The 25,391-nt window shown below is 42.3% G+C and overlaps 1 protein-coding gene across 2 annotated transcripts in view; it reads left to right on the top strand.

The window, feature by feature from the left end:
• GPLD1 (glycosylphosphatidylinositol specific phospholipase D1) overlaps positions 1-25,391 on the top strand; it is a 513,772-nt gene that overhangs the window by 312,346 nt on the left and 176,035 nt on the right. For both annotated transcript variants that reach the window (XM_085605993.1, XM_085605992.1), the window contains 3 exons: positions 1,263-1,405; positions 19,629-19,815; positions 24,415-24,525. In XM_085605993.1, coding sequence (XP_085462119.1) covers positions 1,263-1,405; positions 19,629-19,815; positions 24,415-24,525 — 441 coding nt within the window. The remainder of the gene's footprint in view (positions 1-1,262; positions 1,406-19,628; positions 19,816-24,414; positions 24,526-25,391) is intronic.

Here is a 25,391-nt window from a genome sequence, read left to right as displayed (position 1 = left end):
AATGTCTGCCGCCAACTTGACAAAGACAGCATGAAACTCGAGCGTGGCATGTTTACACATTAACCTCAAGCATTATAGGTCCCTACATATCAGGACCAATTAATACAGGCACTACAGCAACATATGGCATTCTTGGAGACACTTTACTGTCTCAGTTATGCAGCTCTCTCTGCCAGGACACACACCAGTGCTGATAAGTCTGGAGCACTATTGGCTCGGTTACTACTTAACAAGGTTGGTTCCTGGCCCCAGTTTTGTTTACCATTTACATTAACAGTCTGTAAATAGCACTAATGGAAGCCAAGGATGACCGTCCCAAAGTGGACTTCAGGGCAATCCCTGTCCTCTTATATGAGGAGGATGTCGTCCTTATTTCAAGGATGGCATTAGGCCTCCAAAGCTTCTTAGGCTCATACATTTTTATGGCGGTCTTAGATTTGTCCATGAATTCCGCAAAATCTTTTACAATGAGGCTGGGAGTCAAGCCTGTTAAATCTAAGAATATTTTTTGTCAGAAAGTCAGAATTGCCCAGGTGGGCTCTTTTAATTACCTGGGTGTTCTGTTTGATCAAAAATCCCCCTAGGGCCCTTCCCATTATTCCAAGAAGTCTGCTCTCGCCAGGTTGTGTGGAGCAGTTATGGATTCTAGCTTACGGAAACCTGTGAGCCCTGATCCAGGTGTATAAGGCCAAGTACGTTTCAGCAGTCAGTTATGGCGGTGATATAAGGGGGTATCGCAACTGATACAATGGGAAGAAAACAAGTTCCTCAGGCGGCTGCTGGGTGTTCCACTGGGTACTTCCACATTTACCGTCCATGAGGAACTTAGGGGGATATGTACAATGAAGTGGATTAGCATGTCGTTAGCCTCCTTGGCTTAACGACATGCTCTGCCACTTCGGAAATGCAAGGCTGCACCAGATTTACAAGAATGTGGTGTAGCCTTGCGTTTCCCCCTGCGATGGCACTAAGTTTAACAAATTAGCGCCAATGCAGGCACGCTTTCACCAGAGTGCAAGGGTGTCTGTGTGCAGGGGAGGATTGGTTATGTGTAGGAAGGTGTCCCCCCCCTACACATAAACAATCCTAAAATGCAATTTTTTTAACTTCCATGTGTACTTCTTCCAGCATTGTAAGGCATGTATTTTTCATACCCTACCCAACACCTAGTTCCAAGATTGTTTGCTGCTAGCCTATACCTTTTTTGCAGTCTACCACCATGTACTGTGAGATTATTTACTTCTGCACTTCTTTCTTTGCAGGATTCTGTATCTCTTGTGGGTAAGGCAGTCAATGCACTGAACATGAAATCCATTGTGAAATATGCAACAGACCAGCATCCTAATCACATCACCAAGCCTACTGCTTCCTACTATGTGACATCACCTTATTCCAGACTAGGATGGTATGTGAATTTTCCAACTTTTTACTAAACTGTTATACATAGTTGGAAGAACAGCGGAAAACAGACCACAAATCCTAAATTCCTTAGCTTTCTGACTTGACAGTCTAATGCAGGACACCCACTTGACATGTATGCAAATGTTTGGGAAGCACATCCCTAAAACGTGCGTTCTTCTTCTCAGGTATGTAATCATCAGTGTAGGTTATGAGCAGGTGTCAGTAGAACCATCTGAGGATGGGGGGATACTCTAGCAAATAGTATGTGTTTTCTAAAGGTAGCGGATGAGCCAAAGTGCCGAATCGAGTTTTACCGGCAACTCCACCACATATATCTATAAGGGATGTTGAATATAGAGCAATATTTGAGAAATAACACTGAAACTCAAGTTGAGGAGATCAAAAATTGGGAACAACCTAAATGGCCGAGCACAGTTGCAATCATTCATAAATACGCAAATATCAGCCTTTTTCTGTGAATCCTCTCTTTTATGTTGGTCCTTAGCACACCAAACTATATAAACATCCTCCCTTTATGGCATCTGTGTACCATATTGTGCAGAAGATAACAAGGGAGAATGCAAGAGATCAGCTAGAGAACAAAGATGTTTTCATGATTTGAGATAGTAGTTCTTTCTTTAATGTATTGAAGAAATGATCTCCCTGGAAGGCTACCTCACATAGAAAACTCTGCCTCTCAAATATGCTCTTCTGAAATGTGGAAGAACGTACTGCTTATGTGAGGCTGATCTGAGGGTACAAGGTGAATTATAGAACTTGAAAGGAAGAAGGAACCTACATGGTGGAATGTTTGGTGAGCTTTACACAAGGTTTGATTAAACCTGCAAGCCACAGCAAAGCTTTTCAATGATGGGACAATGGATGTCTTCATTTGGCATCTCTCAACACAACAGCAACAGTCGTATGCATTTTTTAGATTTTTTGCATTTCAAATGGACATTCAGGCCTAGATACAGACCACCACCATATATTATTATGTTAATTGTTTTTGAAGTAGCACTAATAACCCCCCAAACAAAGGTTGAGAATTTACAATGAAGGGTCATTATGTGTAGAGGAGAGATCTTTACAACATCTGAATGGAAACATTGACATAATATATTATAAAGAAAGTCTGGTGAATGGTACATATATTTGTAGATAGCAGACATGCATCATTGAGGCAGGTAAAATAAACATATATGTGTAGCCAGCAGGAACTTAGCAACAGGAGATGGATATAGTTAGCATATAATACATGGGAGCGTGCAATCCCAGTTTAAAATCCTGTCTCTAATTTTCTCATTACAGTTGTGACATCTTTAGTCACCTGTAATAAAGAAATGTAGCTGTGTAACTGTAATATGTTGTTACAGTTGACTTCTTACATCACAATGCGTGCTGCCAGAGCCACCAACCAAGGTGGAAGGCAGGCCACTGAGCAAATTACATATGTAGTTGAAACAAGGAGAACAGGGACTTTTTATTCTTCTGATCTGCATTTCTAAAAAGAAAAATGATCAACAGGAACGATATTGTAATGGATACATGCTTTTTTCATATCATTATTGAGAAGGTAGAGTCTCTGCATGTTGCTACACTATCTCAGCCACAGCATTTGTTACCTGACTTACATTAAAAGGATTCTGGAATCTTTTTTAAAAAATGCTAACAGCTATTTGGTGGGTTTCATTTTGCAGTGCAGATTCAGCTTTTGTTCTTCTGGTCTTTTCAGTGAACATGAAAGAGCAAGAAGCCAATGATATAGTAAGTTTGGGGAAAGGGTGAATGTGTGACCAGGTATTATAATGAATCACATGTGCTCTGGCATACATTAAAAGGATGTTTTCAGCCACCTCTCAGTTCAAACGGCCTTATAAATTAAACTCTGCATTTTGCCTTGTTAATCTATATGGTCATGGAACTCCTTACTGGCCTGCAATATCCTTAAAATGTATGGAGGATGACATACACATGAGAATATTGAGCCATATTATCAAGGAACGGCGATAACATTATCGCCGCTTTAGCGGCAGGAAACTGCCGCTAAAGATAAAAGAGAAAACTCATGCATTTTTACACTTTCCACGCAGTTTAAAGGAAGAGTGGGTTTGTTGTACACAACGCCTAATCCTTGCACTTTCTATTCGGACCAAAAGCAAGTGTTTGCACTTTCTTCACATGAATTCTTTTCTAACAGTAAATACAAAACAGCGTCGCACTCACACAAGATAAAAAATCAACCCAAAAAAGAGATATGAATTGTCTCTGTTAGTTGTTGTTGTTACAGAGATGACTAAATCTGGCAATACATCAACTAGACAGTGCTTAATTTGTGAAAGAATGGGTAGTGTTGCCCAAAGCCCTTTTCAGAAGCCGACGACAGGTGCAATTAAACATTTGCGCACCGAATACCTGCAACTACAGACACTCCCTGCCCCTTTTTTTGGATTACACTTGCGGGTTCGTGTTTTCTGTTAGTGACTGCTTGCCAGTTTTTTCCACTGTCTTCCCAATCTATGTGTTTTCCCTCTTTTACTTGTAAATATCTGGTACAGAAGAATAAGTGCTGATCTTCAAAAATAAGTGCCTATGTTCCCCACCGGTAACCACTGGCTCAAATTAAGCACTGACTCTGAACAAGTCCTACTTAGAGTCACAGTCCGTTGTTTCATATTTGTTGTGTTTAGGACACTGGGCCAGCACCTAATTTGTAATAAACATAAGAGTAGCAGCCCAATTTTTTTCTTTTCTTAGGAGCCCACAGCTATGCTATACTGAATGCTGTGCTTACTGATCACCAAGGATCCTAGTCTTGATCCCACCTGTTGTGTTTTTTACCACCACCCTTCTTTCCGTGTCTCTTTAACTCACTTTTGATGGTTGATTTTCACACCTATTTTCTCCATTTGTCACCACTTTCTATATTCCTCTCCTTTTTCTCTTTCTTTCTCTGGGTCAGAACCGGGTGAAAAACAGTCCAACGAATTTTAATGTATGTGGGCAAACAGTGTGGGATCATATTAGGCCGGGGCACTCCCATAAAAAGTGGCCCACATTCCAGAATCTTAATTTTTTTGTACTTTTATATAGCGTGAACTCGGCCTCTGCCAGAACAAGCTTTTTCAATGCAATAGATCTCGCAATTGAGAGATGTTGATCTATTGGCATTCTAAATGACAATGCCATTTATTTATGTGTTTACAAAACACCTACAAAAATAAAAGGTATTGTCATTTACAATACCAATAGGTCAAAGTTTCTAAAATGCGAGACCTATTGCATTGCAAATGCTTGTTTTTCTTGCTCCTTACTGGCCTTCAACACCTCCTCCGAGATAGTAAGCACTATGTAAACATATTTACAATTAGAAGCACACACTTCACAGATCATCACAAAACCCAGTACCGGCTCCCAATCATCCTTTACAACTGCAAATTGCCCTTTGCATTTTCAGATTAACTCATGCATATTTCCATTCCTTTCAGGCAAGCAGGCATCCTGGAAGGAAACCTTGTTTAGCTGTCTGATCCGCTCCGATTTCACAGCACAAGTGAACACTCCCTGAAAGGCATTACAGCTTTTAGTACTTTAATTTAATAATGAACTGTCTGGGATGTTTTTTTTTCAGAGAGTCCAATCAGCAGTGAGGCCCGGGAATGCGTGACCCCCTTCCACGGCCCCCATGGGGGTCGCGCCCCACAGATTGAAGACCTCTGGTCTAGGGGAATCCAGTACATGTCTGGATGTGGCATTCTGTATGGTCTGTAGTCGGAGGTGGAGGAGGAGGTGAGCTGTGATCTCTGCATTGAGAGTGTTGCCACAGTCCAGTCGGCTAGAGATGAGGGCCTGGGTGATGGTCTGTCTTGAGCTTTGGGATAGCCATTTGAATATCTTATGAAGCATGCAGGGGCTAAAGAAGCAGGAGGAAGAGATTGAGATGACCTGTGTAATGGTTAGCTTGTTGCCCAGAATGATGCCTAGGATCCTAGAGTGGTCAGTGGGAGTAGGAGTAGATCCAAGTTATGAGGGCCACCACGATGCGCCCCTTAAGGAGGTTTTGTTTCCGAAAATCAGTACCTCTGTCTGGTCCAAGTTGAGCTTCAGCCAGTTGCCCTATATCCAATTGACGACATCTGTCTTGCAGTTGTGGAAGTCAGTCTTGGTGGTGTCTTCAGAGAGGGAGAGGATGAGTTATGTGTGCGTAGGATATGATGTTGACTCTGTGAGTTTTGGCAATGTTGGCCAGTGGTGCCATATAAGTGTTGAAGAAGGTGGGGTAGAGCTAGGATCCTTGGGGCACTCCACATATGATTCCTTGGGTTCCAAAGTAAAGGGTGAAAGGCGTACTTTTTGCTTTCTCCCGGTGAGGAAAGAAGTGATCCATCTGAGAGCGGCTCCTTGGATTCCTATGTTGTGCAGTCGTGGGATGAGTGTCTGGTAGGAGACCATATCAAAGGCTGCCAAGAGGTCTAGGCGGATCAGAGTCGCAGTATCTCCTTGGTCTAGTAGGGCTTGGATGCCGTTAGTAGCCATGATGAGGGCTGTCTCAGTGCTTTGGTTGCTACAGAATCTGGATGGAGAGGAGTCGAGTAAAAGATTTTATTTCAGACATGAGGAAAGTTATTGGTTGATGGTGTTTTTCTAATACTTTGGCCGGAAATGGGAGTAGGGAGGATCATGGAGATCGGTTGGTAATTGTTGAGTTTGCTGGGGTCTGCTGATGGTTTCTTTAATAGGGCATTGACTTCTGGATGTTTCCAGTCCTCAGAGACAATCGTGTCAATTGAGGTGTTGAACAAGGTGGTGAGTATGTGGCTGATTCTGGCTTTGCTTAGGTTGGAGATATAGTGAGGGCATGGTTCGGTTAGGGCCCCTGAGTGGACCGAGGTCATGATGGAGGCGGTGTCCTGTGGGGCAAGCTGGCTCCATTTGGTTAGGCAGATGTCTGTGGTGGTAGCTGGGTCATTATGTTGCTTGAAGAAGTTGGACCTTCGGCTGGGATTTGAAGTTACTGTAGAGGTTGGCAATCTTTTTGTGGAAGGAGCAAGAGTATGTGCGAGAGTATGTGCTTCTAACCTTTTAAGCGCTTCATGCTTTTAAATCACATGTTTTTAGACTATTTTAAGACAGCGCATAGACACTCGGTTATTGCCACGAGTTAGCGCGTTTTAAAGGAATTGTCATAATTTTATACGTGGGGAATTATTTTATCGCCTCTTACCTGCCTTAGTGCTGCTGCTCTGCCCGCCCCGGTCCATCACGGCTTGTGCCGATTGTGTGGAGGGCGCGGCCGGGCAGACAGACGCATTTCCGGGAGGGAGGAGGGGAGGAGCTAACTTGACTCCTCTATCTAAATTCATGTGCAAGCGACCGCGCAGCGGATGCGCGCAGCAGGCGCGCCGCTGGCGCACCGAAGGCGCGCCAAAGGCAAGCCCGTCCGCGCTGGTCCGGGCCCTGGGGCCATGACCCCTGCCCCCGAAACTCCCAGGGATAGGATTATATACACCAGAAGGGAGTTACTCTTATTATCAAAACCACTGAATTCTACATGTAAACACAGGCTAAGTGTAGATAATAACACACTGAAGTGCTGGCACTGCCAAACCAATTTCAGGTCAGAGACCCAGAGCATCTATGACTCTACACTACGTTTGGCTCTGCTTAATTGCAGATCGCTAGCTAAACACAAATATGAAATCAAGGACCTGCTCGACGAACAAAAGTTAGACGCCCTATTCCTGACAGAAACTTGGCTTAATGAGAGCTCCACCCCAGATGTTCTGGATACCATTAATGATGGGACGCGCGCTGGAAAGTTATTCCTCGTATTTGTTTAGTTTTAACCCATAATTACGAACTGTTTTAATGAAATGTTAGAAAAGTGTTTTTAGAAATTGTTCTTCGCTGCTAGACTGCTTTACTGCTATTTTGCACTATTTTCGTCAGCTTCCTTGCTCCGCCCACTCCCCGTTCCACCACGGGCTTTCCCGTTTGATTGTGGAGGGAGATAGCGGTAGAAATTTGGTTGGTCAGTTGGTGGGGAGGCGGGGTATCATTGGGCCTGCGGGCACGTGATCCTTTGGCAGGCTTTATCAGTCATGCCTGACCCGCGCAGCGGACGCGCGCAGTGGGCGCGCGCAGTGGGCGCGCCGGTGGCGCGCCTAAGGCACGCCAAAGGCAAGCCCGTCTGCGCCCGTCTGCGCCCGTCCGCGGCCGACCGGGGCTAGGAGCCAGAACCCCTGCCCCTCTGTCTTCTCCAGGGTCCCCAAGGTTAGTTTACACCTCGCCACAACTTCTTGCCCTACGACCGATCTGCCATGCTGATTGTGCTCTCTTAGCTGTTGATAGCGTTCTCGCCCACACCTGTTCGGGGGCGCACTGCTCCTTCTCCTTGACCCACCCTTTGGAGTACGACGGCAGAACAACCACGACATCCGTAAATACAGTTCCTAAGTTCCGCTTCTTAAGCTTAAACTGTCGTTCCCTCCCTAAGCATAAAAGTTTCATCTTTGACCTCCTTCTGGAGGATTCGCCAGACGCATTCTTTTTGACTGAGACTTGGCTCCATGACAGTTCTGGGCCAGATATAGCTACTGCTCTTCCTTCAAACTACGCCATCGCCAGATTGGACAGAACCACTGGGATGGGCGGGGGAATTGCTGTTATTTATAAACATCCTTTTCAATGTAACTTAGAATCCGTCAACCTTCCTAACTGTGAAGCCGCATTATTTAAATTTATACTTTCTCCTAATTTTTCCTTTTCAGGGCTGTTGATTTATCGACCTCCATGTTCCTCCTCATTATGGTCGGCCACTTTGCCTGGTTTGGTTTCTTCCCTGCTTATGACATCCACAAACTTTTCTCTACTAGGCGATCTAAATCTCCATTTGGAAGACGCCACAAATGTTACATGTTCAAATCTCATTGCCGATCTCTTAGCCTTGAATCTGTCTCTCTGTAATTCCGGCCCCACTCACAAAGCCGGCCATTTTTTAGATCCTATTTTTTCTAATGTTACATCTATTGTGTGTGAACCAGCGTTACCTATTCTTTGGTCGGATCACTTCCTACTGAAATTCCAAATTCAGGCTCCTGTCTGTTCACCCTCTGCTTTCCCCCAGTCTATGGGGCATATCAACAACAACCGGCGATAATTATCGCTCAGCGCTCTTAGCGTGAGGATAATTATCGCCGGCTAGCGTGAATTTTTATCTCTGAGATAGCGTGCTATTAGCAACGCTTATCTCAATAGCGATAACGTGAGATTATCGCTGGAAACCCAGCGATAATCTCATGTTACCTTGTTGATAGGGACAGGCAAATTTAGCCATGATATCCTCCTTCCATAGGATATCATGGCTAAGTCTGAAAATTAGCAGACGTAAAAAAGCAGCGTTAACCGCGGTTAGCGCTGCTTTTTTTGTCTCTAACAGAGTTAGCGACATTCTTGATAATAGGAGAAATGTCGCTTAGCGACATTTCTCCTATTATTTTACTCTGGAACGCCCCCTTTGCATCTCATTAGAGATGCAAAGGGAAGCGTAGGGTAAAAGGGTGCTAACATGCAAATTTGCATGTTAGCACCCTGTTGTTGATAGGGCGCTAGTTTTATCTCTGCTTTTTTGGCTTTTAAAGCCAAAAAAGCAGAGATGAAGCCCTTGTTGATATGCCCCTATGTTCTTTAATAGGGACTGGAAAAAAGTCGATATTAACATTCTGAATAACCTGCTAAGGGAAAATACCCCTTCCATTACTTTGCAGGTACCTGCTTCTACTAAAAATATTCACAACTGGCTGTCCCATGCTGTTGATGTATGCCTTCCTCTCATTAAGAAAAAAACAACTTATCACCACCCCCCTGCGCCATGGTTTACTGACAGTCTTAGGATCGAAAAATCTAAATGCAAAGCATTAGAAAGGAAATGGCGTCGAAATTATGCCCCGGATCTGAAAATAGGATATAAAAATTCTTTAAAAATCTATCACGATCTAAGCAAATCTACGCGAGCTGCATATACCTGTAACACTATCAACACTGCTACTAATTGTCCAAAGACACTTTTTAGCTTAGTGAAAAACCTATCTGGCGCTCAGACCTTAGCAAAGCCCTTGCCTCTTGACAAGCAATCATGTGATGATCTTGCAAACTTTTTCTCGGACAAAATAGAGCTTATCCACTCGGAAATAGCAAACTCCTCGCTGACTTGCGTGAGGTCCCCTTCAACTCCGGCTGTCACCTCTCAGGAACATTCTAGTGCCCCCTCTAAATTGATTTCTTGGCCTCTTTTGGAACTGGAATCTTTTATTCCTATTCTTGGTACTATTAAATCTGGTTCTCCAAATGACCCTTTACCTATTTCTATTATGAAACAACTGGATCCCGTCCATCTCCTGGTTATTATGGAAGTTCTCAATTCTTCCTTGAAGTCATCTATTGTTCCGCCGGTCTGGAAGCATTCTATGGTAGTCCCTTTGTTAAAAAAGCCTGCTGCTGATCCTAAAGTTCTGTCTAATTTTCGACCCATTTCTATCATTTCTATCTTTTCTAAGTTCTTGGAAAGACATATCCACACTCACCTCGCCAAGTTCGTGGATACAAATAAACTTCTCCACTCCTCACAGTCTGGTTTTCGTGCTGGTTTCTCGACTGAGACCACACTTTTAGGTGTCACAGAAAGACTGCGCTACCTATTGGATTCTGGTGATACAGTCGCGCTCATATTATTAGATCTGAGCGCGGCTTTCGACACCATCTCTCACCCCATCCTGATTAACACTCTAAAATCTTTTGGCATATGTGGTTCTGCTTTGGACTGGCTATCTTCCTTCCTTACCGACCGCACCTTTTGAAGTCTTTTCTGCGTCGGACAGTTCCAACGCCTTTCCTTCACCTTTTGGAGTTCCTTAGGGCTCCATTTTGAGCCCTTTGCTCTTCAATTTGTATGTCAGGCCTCTTGCGGACATTGCTGTTAACGCAGGACTGTCTCTCTTTACTTACGCCGATGACTCCCGAATTATTATTTCGCTTTCCAAATCAGATTCCTCTTCTTCCTTCTCTGTTCTCCAGTTGGGCCTATGCCAAATTGCTGTTTGGATGAACAACAATTATCTAAAGCTAAACGCAAACAAAACGGAGGTCCTTATTCTGGGTAAGCAGAAGGATCTTTGGGGCGCATGTCATTGGCCGAACGAGTTGGGTACTCTTCCTCGTCCTATCGACCATGTCCGTAACCTGGGTTTCTACATTGATGACTCCTTGAAAATGCACCATCAAGTTATCAAAGTTGCAGGCACCTGTTTTACCATCTTGAAATGGTTACGTAAAATTATTTGGATGCTGCCCAAAGACACCCAAAAAACCGTAGTCCATGCTCTTATTACGTCACGGCTGGACTACGGAAACGTTCTGTTTTTGGGTGCAAATAAGGCGGTATCCCGTAGGCTGCAACTTGTGCAAAACTCTCCTGCCCGACTCCTATGTGGGGTTCCTAGATGTTCCTCTATCTCCCATCATCTCCGTGACCTACACTGGCTTCGAATTGACAAGCGGATTGAGTTCAAAGCTCTGACCTTTATGTACAAAATCAAATGGGGCTTAGCACCGCACTATTTACAGACCCTTGTCTGTCCGTAAGTTCCAACTCGTCATCTTCGCTCCGCCTCACTTGAAAAATTCCATGTTCCCAGGTTCAGACTTTCTAGAATGGGAGGTAGATCCTTTTCCATCTTGGGTCCCTCTCTCTGGAACTCAATTCCTCTTGCCTTACGTAGGGAGCCTTCGTACCCCCACTTTCGTTGTTCACTGAAGACTTGGCGTTTTAATCAATAATTTCTTCCCTTTTCAGTTTCGTGTCTAGGCGCCGGGAAACCCTTGTTGGGTAGCTGTTGCGCCATATAAATTAAATAAATAAATAAATAAAATAAATGAATACAGGATGATGAGGCATGACCGTTTGGGTCGAACTGGAGGAGGTATAGCCGTAATCCATAAAATCACTATGACATGTGAGGTCAAACAATCTGATATAGATAATTGTGAAGCTTTCTCATTTACTCTATCAACTAGAGAGGGCACCACATTAGCCGGATCTCTAATTTATAGACCGCCGGGCCCAGCTACTAAATTTATAACTAGTTTGGTAGACACAATAGTGCAACCAGCCCTCAGACACAACAACTTTATGGTGCTTGGCGACCTAAATATTCACTTTGATAATAAGCAGGATGATGAAATAAATCTCCTATGTAAGGACCTGCTGACATTAAATCTGGCTCAAAAGGTCACAACACATACGCACCAAAAGGGTCACATATTAGACCCAATCTTCACCAATTGCGAAGATTTCACGGTTGGACTTCCATCTCCTATTCCGTGGTCAGACCACTACCTAGTTCCTTTTTCTATACCCTCACACAGAAAAATATCGAAACAGCCCAATCAGAAAGTAACTACAAGGAACTGGAACAAATTTAATTCCACTTCCTTTTCTCAGGCATTAATAGAAAAGGAACCCAGATTGGACAATGACATAAATCGTGCAAATGACCAACTGGATTCATGGATCTCCGAGACACTTAATGAAATAGCACCATGGAGCACAAGGATCCCGAAAAGGATGGGTGCTACCGCACCATGGTTTAATAAAGAATTGGCTGAAGCCAAAAAGAAATGTAAAAAGCTTGAACGAACATGGAGAAACAACTACTGCAATAAGGCTAGAGAAGAGTATAAATACGAGCTTAAACAATATCACTCGCAAATTAAGAAAATCAGAGGTACATACTATACAGAAAAAAATAATAGAGCCAAAAATGCCCCTAAAGAATTATTCACCATATTGAAGTCGCTTAAGACACATAAGGAGTTGGATGATCATCCGACCTCCAGGGAGAATTGTGATAAGATTGCAGAGTTCTTTGCCACTAAGGTCAAGAACATCTATGACACTTTCCCTATAGAGGCCAGATTAGGTACCAGCACTATTGACTCTCACAAAGAATCTTACGCAGGAGGAACGCTGGACGAATTTACTATTCACAGTCTAGCTGTACTCACTGATATAGCCAGAGGAATAAAATCCGGTTCCCCCCTTGATGTTGCAAGACCGGATATAATCATGGAAGGAGCCAACCCTATTATGCCACATATTTTAGACATTATCTCTCGCTCCTTCCAAGAAGGTCTGGTCCCCGCGAAATGGAAACAGGCTATTGTTAAACCTTTGAAAAAGAACCCCCGAATTAAACATACTGTACTTGAAAACCTACGCCCAATCTCTCTATTGCCTTTTGTAGCAAAGATTGCGTAAAAAATAACTAATAAACAATTAACTGATCATATAAATAAATACGATCTATTACACCCTTGACAATCAGGTTTCAGAAGCGCTCATTCAACTGAGTCGGCATTACTCTATGCCACGGAAGCATTGAGGAAACATGCAGATGAAGGGGATACTGCTGCACTAATCCTTCTTGATCTCAGTGCAGCTTTTGACACCGTATCTCATCAGCTGCTCCTACAAAGACTGGAAGCATGTGGCATCAGGAAAAAGGCCTTGCGCTGGTTGATGTCTTTCCTCTCCGAACGTAGCTTTAGAGTGGCTCAGAAACCTTGCCTATCAAAGAGCATGTCTCTTGAGCAGGGGGTCCCGCAGGGGTCTATACTGAGTCCTACCCTCTTTAACCTATATGTAAGTCCCTTGGCTGAGCATGTGGAACAACATAATGTGTCAATTGTCTCATATGCTGATGACACACAGCTAATTGTCCTACTGTCACAAAAGGAGGAGCAAGCAGCCACTCGTTTCTCCAAGTGCCTATCAGAGGTCGCGAACTGGATGTCCAACCATTGCCTCAAACTAAATGGGAACAAAACTGAGGTAATGGTTGTGGGTAGATCGCCAACCATTTGGTCATCTGCATGGTGGCCAGTCTCTTTAGGACAACTGCCCAACCCTAAAACTGAAGTAAAAAATTTAGGAATTTACTTTGGCTCTGAGTTGAGCTTCATCAACCAGATACATAGGGTTGCGGGCAAATGCTGTGGAGCTATTAAAATCCTGAGAAAAATTCTCAATCTCCTGCCTTCTAGTGCCAGAAAAACCATTGTCCATGCGACAATAACATCACAACTGGACTATTGCAATGTTCTATGCCTTGGAACCACGAAAGGGGGACTAACGAAACTTCAGAGGGTACAAAATGCAGCTGCTCGACTAGTACTTGGCCCACACAGAAGAGCAAACTCAGAGAATGCCCTGAAAAAACTTCACTGGTTGCCAGTGGGAAAGAAGGTCACTTATAAGGCTTTGTGCTACGGCCATTGCATCCTCATGAAGTCCGGCCCTAAATACCTTCATTCTCTCCTAACAGAATACAAACTTGAACGGACTCTGCGATCCTCGGGTATGGCCTCGGTTAAAATACCTATGATATATAAAGCCAGACTAGGAGCCCGCTCCTTCAGGTATCTAGCTGCAAAGACCTGGAATACTCTGCCAATAACCCTGAGAACAGAGACTTCTGAAAGACATTTCCGCAAACAACTAAAAACATGGCTGTACAACAAGACTGAAGTCTCATAGATTCATAGCTAGCGTCTCTACTTCTTGCAATGTTTCTCTCTCCTGTTTCATAGCGCGGGGACATACCGTTGTGGTGTAACCAAGCGCTCTATAAATTTATTAAACTAAACTAAACTAAACTAAGAAGTGTGCAATGTTATCGCAGAGTTAGTGTAAGGGGGCAATCTTGTTTGTTGCAGCATAAAGCCTGAAGAATTCTTTGACGATGGTAAGGAGTTCTTTGTTGTTACTGGAGCTTAATTCAATGCTTGAGGATAAGGAATTTGTATTCAGTTCTCTCATCTGTCTGTGGTAGAAGTTGAAGGCTGTCTTGAAGGTGGTCTTGTCGCTCGTGTCCTTGCTGGTGCACCATCTCCTTTCCAGTTGTTTACAGTGTCATTTAGCGGTTCTGAGGTCTTCAGTGTACCAGCTAGCCTGCTTGGTAGACCTTCTGTGGGTCTTGTTGCCAATGTGAGTGACTCTTTGACCGAAGTTGGGGAGCCAATTGTTGAAGTTACTGACGTTCTGGTTTAGGTTGTTGGAGGAGATGGGGTGGGTAGTGTTAAGGGTGTTGATCCGTGTGTCCTTTGAGACTTTTTTCCAGCTGTGATGGGGGTCGTTGGACAGACTGAGGGCAGAGGTACGAGTTGGTGATGTTGAAATGGACATGGAGTCATGGATGAGTTGGGTGAGTCCGATGTTGTTCATGCTGTCGAGGAGGCTGGTAGTTTTGATGTCATTGTGGTCATCCAGATGGAAGTTGAGGTTGCTGAGGAAAATGTAGTTGTTTGAGACTATGGTGAGGGGAGAGATGAAGTTTGTGATGAAGTTGCAGAAAGCTGGACGTGGTCCTGGAGGACAGTAGGCAAGGGTGTCACTGATGGTTGTATTGCTGTCTGTTTGGAGTCAGACGTTGAGGTGTTCCATGGCTGGGGTGATGTTGTCATTTGTGGTAGTGCATTGTATGGCTTGTTGATGCGGTCACAGTGGGTGATCTTGTATCCTTTGGGTATTTTGTTGGCAATGTCGGGTGCATAAGTGGTTTGAGCCAGGTCTCAATGAAGAAGAATGCATCAGGTGTGAGAGTGGAGCTAAGGTCCCAAATCTCGGTGGTGTGTTTGAATAGTGAGTGTATGTTGAAAAGGGTGAATGGAAGTTTGCGTTTTTGTTCAAGTGGTGTCTTTGGTGTTTTCGGGGTGGGGCTGGTGATGTGGCAGTGGGTGCAGGGGAAAGGTCCTACCGTGGAGTGTAGGTAAGCGCGATGGCAGTGTTTGTTGTGGCATCCAGCGACGAAGGGTTACAGCTTTGTAATGGTGCATCTGCGTGGAGAGCCATGGGATCATGGCTCTGGGCGCAGACGAGGCTTGTCTTTGCATGTCTTTGGCAAGTCTTGTGGCCCTCATTAAGTAGGTCCTGGGGAGTGTGGGGATTCTGTTGGCGGGAAGAACGGTGACCAGGAAAACCAGGTTGGGCAGGTTAACCCGGGTCGGAAAACCCAAGGAGTGGCAGTATCACTGGATAAGGCTGGAGCAAGCAAGAGCTGGAGGCCAGAGGCAAGTGGCAAGCTGGGTGCCCAGGTGCCTACTATTTGGCATTGTTACATATTAGAAGGCACAGATGATTCTGTGGGGTAGTGTAAGTAAGTAGAGTGCATAATTCTTAAGTTATAAGGTATTTTAACTTAGTGATATCTGTTGCCAAAATATTTGTGGTGTATTACACTGAAGTACCGCAGTATAAAGCGATGACAAGGCGACATTAGGTGATTGGCTTATGACTGCCTTTACAAAAGTTAAAGGCAGCCATGTTGTTTTGAGTACAGTTTGACAGTGTTCTGCATTATGAATTCCGATCTAGGTAAGTATTAGCGCTGGTATTTTTCCATGCCTATTGCCACTTTAGTAAAGTGATAATGGGTACGGAAAAATATTTATAAATTTCTATATTTTTTTTTAATAATATGGAATACCGCAGTATAGCCGAAGTACCCCAAAACAATGTTGCAAAATAACCTATAAGTCACTTTATTTAACAAAAATAGTGTGCTAAAGTATTTAGTTTACATATTTAAATACACCAAAAATTGTACAGATTATCATGTTAAAACCTACAATCACCTCGCTACCTACAAAAATGCAGTTAACCCTAAACTGTTATAAAAATATATAGGAACTTATAAACCAAAATCCTAACCGTAGCAAGATTTTGTTTGGTACCGCAGTAGTACTGCGCTACTTCGTATAATTAAAAAAAAAAAAAACATGCAAACTTATAAATATTTTCCCCTACCTATCACCATGGTACTAAAACGCTAATAGTTAGGGGAAAAATAAAAAACCTAATACTTACCTACATCAGAAGGCGTAACTCAGAACACGGTCAAACTGTGCCTAAAAACAAAATGGCTTCCTTTAACTTTTGCAAAGGCAGTCATTAGCCAATCACCAATCACCTAATTATTTGTCATTGCTCTGTACCTTGGTACTACTGCAAAATACAGTGAAACTTCACTAAAATACAACAGCAAAAAATATCACTAACTTACAATACCATAAACTTTTTAAATATTTACCTTGCTTAACTGCACTACCCAAAAGAATCAGCTGCGCACAGTAATATGCAATCAGGACACATTTCATCTGAATTTGACTAATGGTTTTCACTCTACACAAAATAAAAAGTCTACATAAAATGCTTAGGATTTCAAGCACATTTGGGTCTTTCTTTTTTCTTTGCAACCCCTTCACCAAGCAGGTGCAAAACACAATATATAACTAAGTTTTATATAACATAACATTGGCATCCTTTCAAACAATTTCATTGTACCTCTGCTTAAATTTACACATTCCACTTTACGCCAATGCACTCTATAAGAGTTCACTTTCAGCATTCCAAATCTACTCTATTTAGTCTACTCTACGCCAGTTTACGATGCTCCAGTATATGGCACTACAGTGTATGCTAATCCACTGTATGTCACTCCTCGGTACTTCATGCCACTTCTCTGTACACCACTCTAGTCTACCCCACTGCACTCTATACTATTATACTGTTCCCCACTCTATTCCATTACATTCCAGTGTATGCCACTTTACTGTATGCCCCTACACTGTACAGCTCGCAACTGTATGCTATTGTACTGTACGTAACTTCAATCTTCACTATTTTACTTTATGCTATTCCATTCTGTCCCTTACTTCGTGCTCCACTCTATGGCCCTTCATTGCACTGAAATGCAGTATACACCTCTCCACTCTACCCTAATCCATTGTATGTTATGACACATTACAATACTAAATACTACGCCACTCCACTGAATGCCACTGCAATGTACACTTCTACAGTTAACCCTATTCCACTGTACAATACTTTACTCTGCGCTACTCCACTATATACTACTCCACTGTAGGTTACATGACTTAACTCCACTAAACTCTACTTGATTCCACTCAACAGTACTGCAGTGTATGCTACTACACTGGATTCCACTCCAGTTTATGCTATTCCACTGTACGCCACTGCACTGTATGCTATTAAACTCTACTCCATTCTTGTGTATGCTATTCTACTGTACGCTACTCCACTGTTCACCATTTTAGGTGAAATATCAAATCAATCAATCAAAAATTCATTCTTTTGGTTAGTTTCAACCATAAAAGATCATACATAAAACAGATAATCCATTTCACTAATCACAATGTAAAAACACACTAAGGGCCATAATGCAAGGTTGCCTGCGTTGAGGGGAATGATTGTTTATGTGCAGGAAGGTGTCCCTTCATGCACATAAACAATCTGAAATTGTGTTTTGATACTTCTATGTGTGCTTCCTAATGCAGAACAAATAGAAGTTGCAAAATTTAATTTTTGTAATGATTGTCTATGTGCAGGAAGGGACACCTTCCTGCACATAAACAATCAATGACGTTTTGCTGTTTCTATGTGTGCTGCACAACGCAGCACACATTGAAACAGCAAAACGAGGCGAAATTAAACATTTCTCCTCGTTGCACCAGGGTAAGACCAGGTTTTCCCTGGTCTTAACTTTGGCGCTCACCCATATTTATGCTACCCTTGTAAATATGGGGCAGTGTCAAAATTAATGGGTGTTGTGGTGGAACGTCCACCACAACACTTATTGCCCGCCCCTTTCACGCTAAGTGTAGCGTGAAAGGGTGCCTTATTCACAAGATGGCGTTAAGCCGTGTTAAATGGCTTAATGCCTCCTTGCGAATAAGGCGATGTCCCTATCGCCACCACAATTTCGAGAAAAATGACATTGTGGGGGCAAAAGGGGCTTTAAAATATGGCGCTATATATTTTTTTAAACATAACCTTTAAAATGTGCGAGGTAAAAGAGAAATAACATGCTAAATATAGCAAAACTAGGGTAAAATACTGTAGAATAAGAGCATAAGTCCCAAGATATCACCAGTGGTTTCATTTACATATTTTGCTGTAAGGTAAAAGTTCAAAGCATACCGTTACTTACAAGGGGACACAGACAAGATGCAAACTTATGACAGAAATCCACTGCTTTGCTATAAGGTGTTAAGTAGGTGCTCCTAATGCACCTAGCACTGTGTAAGAACTTTGCCACACTGCAAACAGTGGATTCCCGCATATGTGTCTTTAAGGTTCTTGGGGCTACTATGTATTTCGATACTCCCATCAGCCTTCAGAGCGGTATCCTCCACATTCTCATAGTGATTTTGTAGACTGTGTAAAATAACATTAGGTGTGCCATTGTTTCATCTGTACTGTTTCAGGCAGGGCAAATACTAGATTGAATGTCTGTAGTCTGCCACCTCAAAGAAAACTAACTTACCGTCAGCGTGCACACTCTACACTTCACACACAGTTGCCTGACTATTGGGAGAGTAAGATAATCAATGTTGTCAGGGGTGGCTCCTCCGTTATGGCGGAGGAGCGTTGCAGAGGCAGCAGAGGCAACCGACAAAAACGAAATGCCTATAAAACATTTTTATTATCATTTTATTTTCGTCCTGCTGGCTGCTAGCCGAGGCAGGGGTGTGGCCATCTAAACTGATGCTAGAGCTGCAGCACCAGGGAGGAGGGGAGGGCACTGCTAAGTGCGCTTACGGTTTGGCCGGCCCTCTGGGGATGGTCAAACCGTCATGCGCACTTAAGCTTTCTCCGACCCAAGCTGTGTTGTACAGTGGGCTGGAGATTCAACACATGCTCCCCGTCCATGTCTGAGCGCCGAACCAGGGCACTCACACCAATAGTAGTCCCAGTATGACAGCCGCGCTGGGATCGGCATCTGGGAGTCTGCACAGTATGCAGCAGTTCCTGGACGTCTGGGAGGCGGGGATCGGGAGCAAGGCTGTGGCTGTGGGAATAGGTAAATGCAATTTTAATATATTTAGAATTCTTTTTTTTTGTTGTATTCCCCCTCCCTCGCCCCATCACTTCGCAATACGAGTGACGCTACTGGAAGTAGCTTTCATAAAATCGTGTACATTTGATGTCCAAGAAAGCTTCAGATAAAGAGCCCAATCTAGGGCGAGTCATCTCTTTCTCCAACACATATTTCCAATATGTTCCGTTGAGCTGTTCTTTTGTCATTGAGGCGGATCACATTCTGTTCCTCGGATATATAAATATACATATTTTCATTTCTGTAATTCTACAGGGCCATGGTGTCTGCTGACCTAAACAAAGACGGGTACGAGGATCTGCTGGTCGGAGCACCAGGGTACAGCACCTTGGGTCACTTTCAGGTTGGGAGAGTGTACATAGTGTACAGTAACGCATCAGGGCTGCCTTCTGACAGCATGGACCTCGATGAGGACAGCGCCAGAATATTACAAGGATTTCAGGTAAGACTAGCTTCTGTCCCGGTTAAAACATGTGTGCTGCAACCAGCAATAAGTATCGGAAGAAACTGTGAGGCATATTATCAAGGACGGCGTTAAAATTATCGCCGGTTTAGTGGAAGAAAACTGCCGCTAAAGCGGCGATAATGGGCTTGATAATATGCCGCAGAGAATTCCCATAGAAGCCCAGGTTGACATCAGAACATGGAATTCTATAGGAATTCTCTGTGGCATATTATCAAGCCCATTATCGCCGCTTTTAGCGGCAGTTTTCTGCCACTAAAGCTGCAATAATTTTAACGCCGTCCTTGATAATATGCCCCTGTATTATTCTCGTTTTAACTCATACAACGGAACTCTGAACTAAGACCAGACTGAACATCACTATAATATCTAAATATGTTTATTTATCAGTACCTGAATATTGATATGCAATTAAAGATGATTATTCTTGGTCATTATTACCAGTTTTCTTATTATTATTATTTGTAATATTATTATTATTACTAATAATAATAAGAGCGATAATAATCTTGCTATTAAAATAATACTGATAATAGAAATGATAAAGGTAAACATAATAAAAAATAATGAAATACATTACGAATAATAATATAAATAATAAACAAAGTAATAAAACTAACAATATTTCTAAGAATGCATTGTAGGTCAGAGAGATAGTGACATATGTACTCTCCATTAAAATGCACTGCCCCGAGTGCACTTTTCAGGAGAGACGGACGGGTGTGCACCATCCTACTGTGCTGCATACGGTTAGCGGAGAAGAGACAATTGGTTGGTAGTTGGTTTGTAGTGGCTCATCTGCAGTTGCTTGATGAGTTGGGGATTGGCCTATCCTTAATGCATGACAATGGATGAATTTGTGATGTAGTGGGTGTTAGGTTGTCAGTAGCTAGAGGGGAAGGTGTGTCATTGAACATCCTTAACTAAATATCACCTAAGTGTTTATGTGAACTTATTAATAAGCATGTATAAAGTTTAAGGCTCTAGAAACAATGGTTCTGGCAGAAAAGCACTAGTAACTGATATGCTCTTAGAAGGATCATTGGCTGCAATCCTGTGCAGGGTGGCCCTGTCGCTCACGAGGAACTGTGCTGGCCAAAGGACTTGTTTAACCCTTGAGGTGGCCGTAGCTCAATGTGCAGTGACAATTGTTGGCCAGTTACAAGGGCAAGGCTGGAATCCTTCTTGGCAATTTCCACATTTTGGAAGGAGATGCACCACAATTTTGTGTCACACTACCAAAAGGGAAATCTGCCCTACACTGCACAAAACTTTCCATAAACTACTAAAGTTAAACAAGAATGTCTGGCTCTACCATCTTAAATTATTGGGATGTCTGCCAAGAAGGAGGAAATGTGGGTTAACTGTGATGTAGATTCGTGATAAATGGATTGTGGACATAACCAAGTTCATGGCCTAATTCTTTTATTTTTTATGTTTAAACAGAGTTATTGAAGCAAATAGGTATATGGTACAACAATATAACAATAGTCATATAAAATATAGCAGGAAAAAGTTGCGAGCAGAATATACAATATAGAGGGATAAGCAACATTAAGATAACTGTCACTGATAAATGAATAAATCCAAAAGTTAAGAGCAATAATAAAATGTTATACCTTAAAACAAAATAGCATTTTATAGTTTTCAAAAGAGAAGGGAAAGAAAAAAGGAAAAAGAGAAGAATGAAAGAAAGAAAGAAAGAAAAAAAAGAAAAGAGAAAAGGGAAGAAGAGAGAGAAAATAGAAGAGAAAAAAAGAAAGAAGGAAAAAGATAGGAAGAAAGAGAATAGAGTAATATCCTTAACTAATGTGATATTTTAAAATTACCTCAGTATAATCATCAAATCTTTTGTTATCATGGAAGCAAGGTTAAAAACAAATATTGACTTATGAAAAGTACATAAGAAAAAGATGGAAATAAATATAATAGTCATGCTGGTTGAAAAACAAAGGAACAGTCCTTATTCCGAAGAGCAGTTGTGGCCTAATTTTACATGCCGAAATTAAAAGATGGTATGGAATTTTCCTAACCACCTCCCTGAGTAATATTTGGAGTAGTATGTGGGTGCCGAATTGGATAGCCATTTAGAATCCTGTCTTATGTTTTTTAAGCTATAGTGTGATATATATTGAATTGTCTTTTCTACTGTGGTTACAGCACTCACTGTGGCTGCCTTCGAGTTGTCAGTAACATATTATTAAACTTATAGTGAAAGCTGTCATGAGTCAAACTGATCTGATGGAAAGTACTTTTTCAGAATGTTGGAGGAAGAATACAGAGGCGGTTTCTAAGCTTTAAAATGCTCATTTAGAACATTTTTGTAAAACTAAATTGAACTCAGATACAAGAACATCACGTGTGCCTTCAGAAGCCTTGATCGGTGATGTCAGATTTCATCAGTGATTTAACTTGTCTGGTGGTGCTATATGCAAGGCCATCAGTAATGTCATCAAAAATGTCAATAGGATTGTATTTGTGATGTTGTATGGGGTCATGAGCAGTGCATGGCGATGGTGCAAGTTAAGGTCCCCCCTCTTCTTTGAGTTTCTGAAAAAGATATCCTTGGATCTACTTTGGCTAAGGTAGATTGTCTGTGCTGTGGCAACAGTCTTATTTTTATCTTTCCCTAATAAAGTGGTACTGCATTTCAATCAGGATTTTTGTCTGTAGGTGGCCATATATTTTTATGGTGGCCCAGATATTATGCTTCCTGTGTTCTATCCTTCTCCACATTCTCTACAAGAAGGTTTCTACAGCATCCTGACACCTTTCAAGACCTTTCTATCTCTGGAGCCCATACAGAGGCCTTCCTTGAGACTGCATCTCTGTTACCTTAGGGAGTAAACTCCAAGGGGCATATTATCAAGCCCATTATAGCCGCTTTAGCGGCAGTTTCCTGTCGCTAAAGTGGCGATAATTTTAACGCCGTTCTTGATAATAGGCCCCCACATTTCTACACATAGCAGCTAGAGAAGACATGCTATATTTAAGACATGTGTGATGCTGGGAGTAGCTCTTCCTAGTTTGATATATGGTAGGTACATAAATGTCATGGCTGCCTCCAGGGTTTGATAGAGATCTCTGCATCATTCAGTTGATGAAGCTAAGTCAACTACTTTTAGGAGATGTGCTCTGATCTATGTGATACTGACTATGCCTCACAGCTAATTCAACTGTGTTGGAGAACATTTTGTCCTTTTGATGTTTGCTCTGATTGCATTGAAAGCTTCTTGCTAATTTGTAATGTGGTCTGAAGTCCAAGAGTTTGAATCCAGGCAAGGCACACTGGTGACATATCCATCTGAGGTCATTAAATTGAGTTTCATAAATTGGTCAGTAGTCACATTTGTTATTTACAGTGCTTATAAATGGCAGAAGCGTGTAATATTAAAATAAGATATTATTATTAAGAGACAATAACGCAACTACTTGGCACAGCCTCAAAAGTAAGGTTGAAGACGGACAAGGTGGTGACTGCTTGATGCTTGCTGGTAATCTACATTAATTTGAGTCCATTCCTCCCTGCAAAGGTCCTTCCCATCCCTTCCAACCCACTTTCCAAGGCCTTTTGTTGTATCGTATTCATTGGCTGTGACAGCAAGTGTATAATCAGTTCGAAGAAGTTGTATCAAGCGTAAGAGGGACTGATTTGGAAGAACCCTCAGGTCTATTAGTAGAGTCTTCTTTTTTTTTAGAGAGAATATGGGCGGGTGTTTTGCCTGTCTTCTAAGTGAGCACTCATAAAGTGAGCAAGGACTCTGAGAAGCCATGAACTTGGAAAGTTTGTGGTATATAATTGGACTGTTTGTAGCACTGTGTCTGCAAAACATTATTGTTATGTATGTCTCTTATAGAGCCTCTATTGTTTTTTTCAGTTTCTGAAAGTCATGACGTCTTGCTATGACATCACAACAGTTGATAGCAAATCAACATTTGTGATGATATAAAGGCCTTCCAGGCCAGGTGACGGGGCTCCCCCGAGCCTGTCAGCACAGCACTGCTTGCCTGCTTTGACTGAAAGCAAAAAGCACAGCTGTAAGAGTGGGAAGGAAGGCAGAGAAGGTAGGGGTTTTGTTGAAGGGTGGCGGGTAAGATATTTATTTTTCACATTTGCATCGGAGAGGAGAGGGCATGTTATGTATAGCTCTCCCCTTATCCTCTGTTCCTGCGCAGTAGTGAAAGAAGGGGTAGATGATTTGAGGGACAGAGTTGTAGCTTCCATTGGGGCTGCAGGTGCAGTGGCACCAGGTTCCAGAGGCCTGTGGGACCCACTGAATTAAATTATTGCTTTTTTTAATAGTACAAACAGAAGCCAGGAGGCCCATTTCCTTTCTTACACTAGGACCGATGACACAATGGCTACTCTACTGCGTGGAAACACTGATTTCCACATGTTTTTTCTCAAAAATCCAGTATCAATGGGTGTTCCCTTATCCCAGGAGTTACCAATGACCCCAGCCAGTATTAGAATGTAGATCACACAGGGAAACAAATAAACAATGGTTACTTTTGCCCTACGAAATATTTACTTTAAAATTACAAAGTAAGGCACATTAATCCATGATTGTTCTTCAGCCCTCGGGTCGGTTTGGTTCTGCAGTGGCCGCATTGGATTTCAACGATGATGGAATAATGGATGTTGCTGTTGGAGCGCCCTCTGTTGGATCACAACATCTCACCTACAAAGTAAGACAATGTTTATTATCCTGTTTCTGGCCTTGAAACTGCCTCCCCTTTAACTGACGCTTCGATATTGAGAATAAGGTAACATTACCTGACGCAGTGCATTGTATTGTTTTTTTACTGTAAACGTTATGATATTTTGGAGTGCACTCAATATACTTTACTGAGTCCAGGGCAGAAAAAACACCAGGAAAGAGGACATTATGGAATCCCACTAGACGGTTATGTAAATTATCAGATTAATGAAAGTGTCTGGAAAAACTGCACTGTAATTGCCAGCACAAAGGGGATTAGAAACCCACCGATTACCATCATATTTCCATTAACACACCCACCTTTGTATGCAAGCTTCAATTTAAGAAAACACTAGAATCTAATTCATGTTCAAAACACATTTTCAGTTCAAAGTTACACTATAAAAAAAAACTTGATTAATAAAAAAACCCACATGAGCATGCTGAAAACCTTTCTACACACATTTACACCTCACAAAGGGCCATATGTAGGTAAATTACATTTACCGATTCTTAAATACCGAATTTTACCGATTCGGTATTTATGAATCGGTAAATGTAATGTAGGAAAAAAAATACCGAATCGGTAAGTGTCGGTATTTTAGAATCGGTATTTACCGATTCGGTAATGGTAACCTGTATCTCATTGATTCCTATGGGCCAGGAGGCCCATAGGAATCAATGGGAAGCCAGTTACCATTACCGAATCGGTAAATACCGAATCGGTAATGGGGGGAGCTCAATCAAGGGTGGCAGGGTGTCACATTGACACCCTGTTGCACCCCTGATTCCTGCATGTGTGCACATGTGGCACACATACATGCCCTGAGGGCATGTGTGTCTGCCACATTGCAC

This window comes from Triturus cristatus, chromosome 5_1 (genome assembly GCF_964204655.1).
Source record: "Triturus cristatus chromosome 5_1, aTriCri1.1, whole genome shotgun sequence".
NCBI lineage: Eukaryota > Metazoa > Chordata > Amphibia > Caudata > Salamandridae > Triturus > Triturus cristatus.
This window is presented reverse-complemented; position numbering and strand designations above follow the sequence as displayed.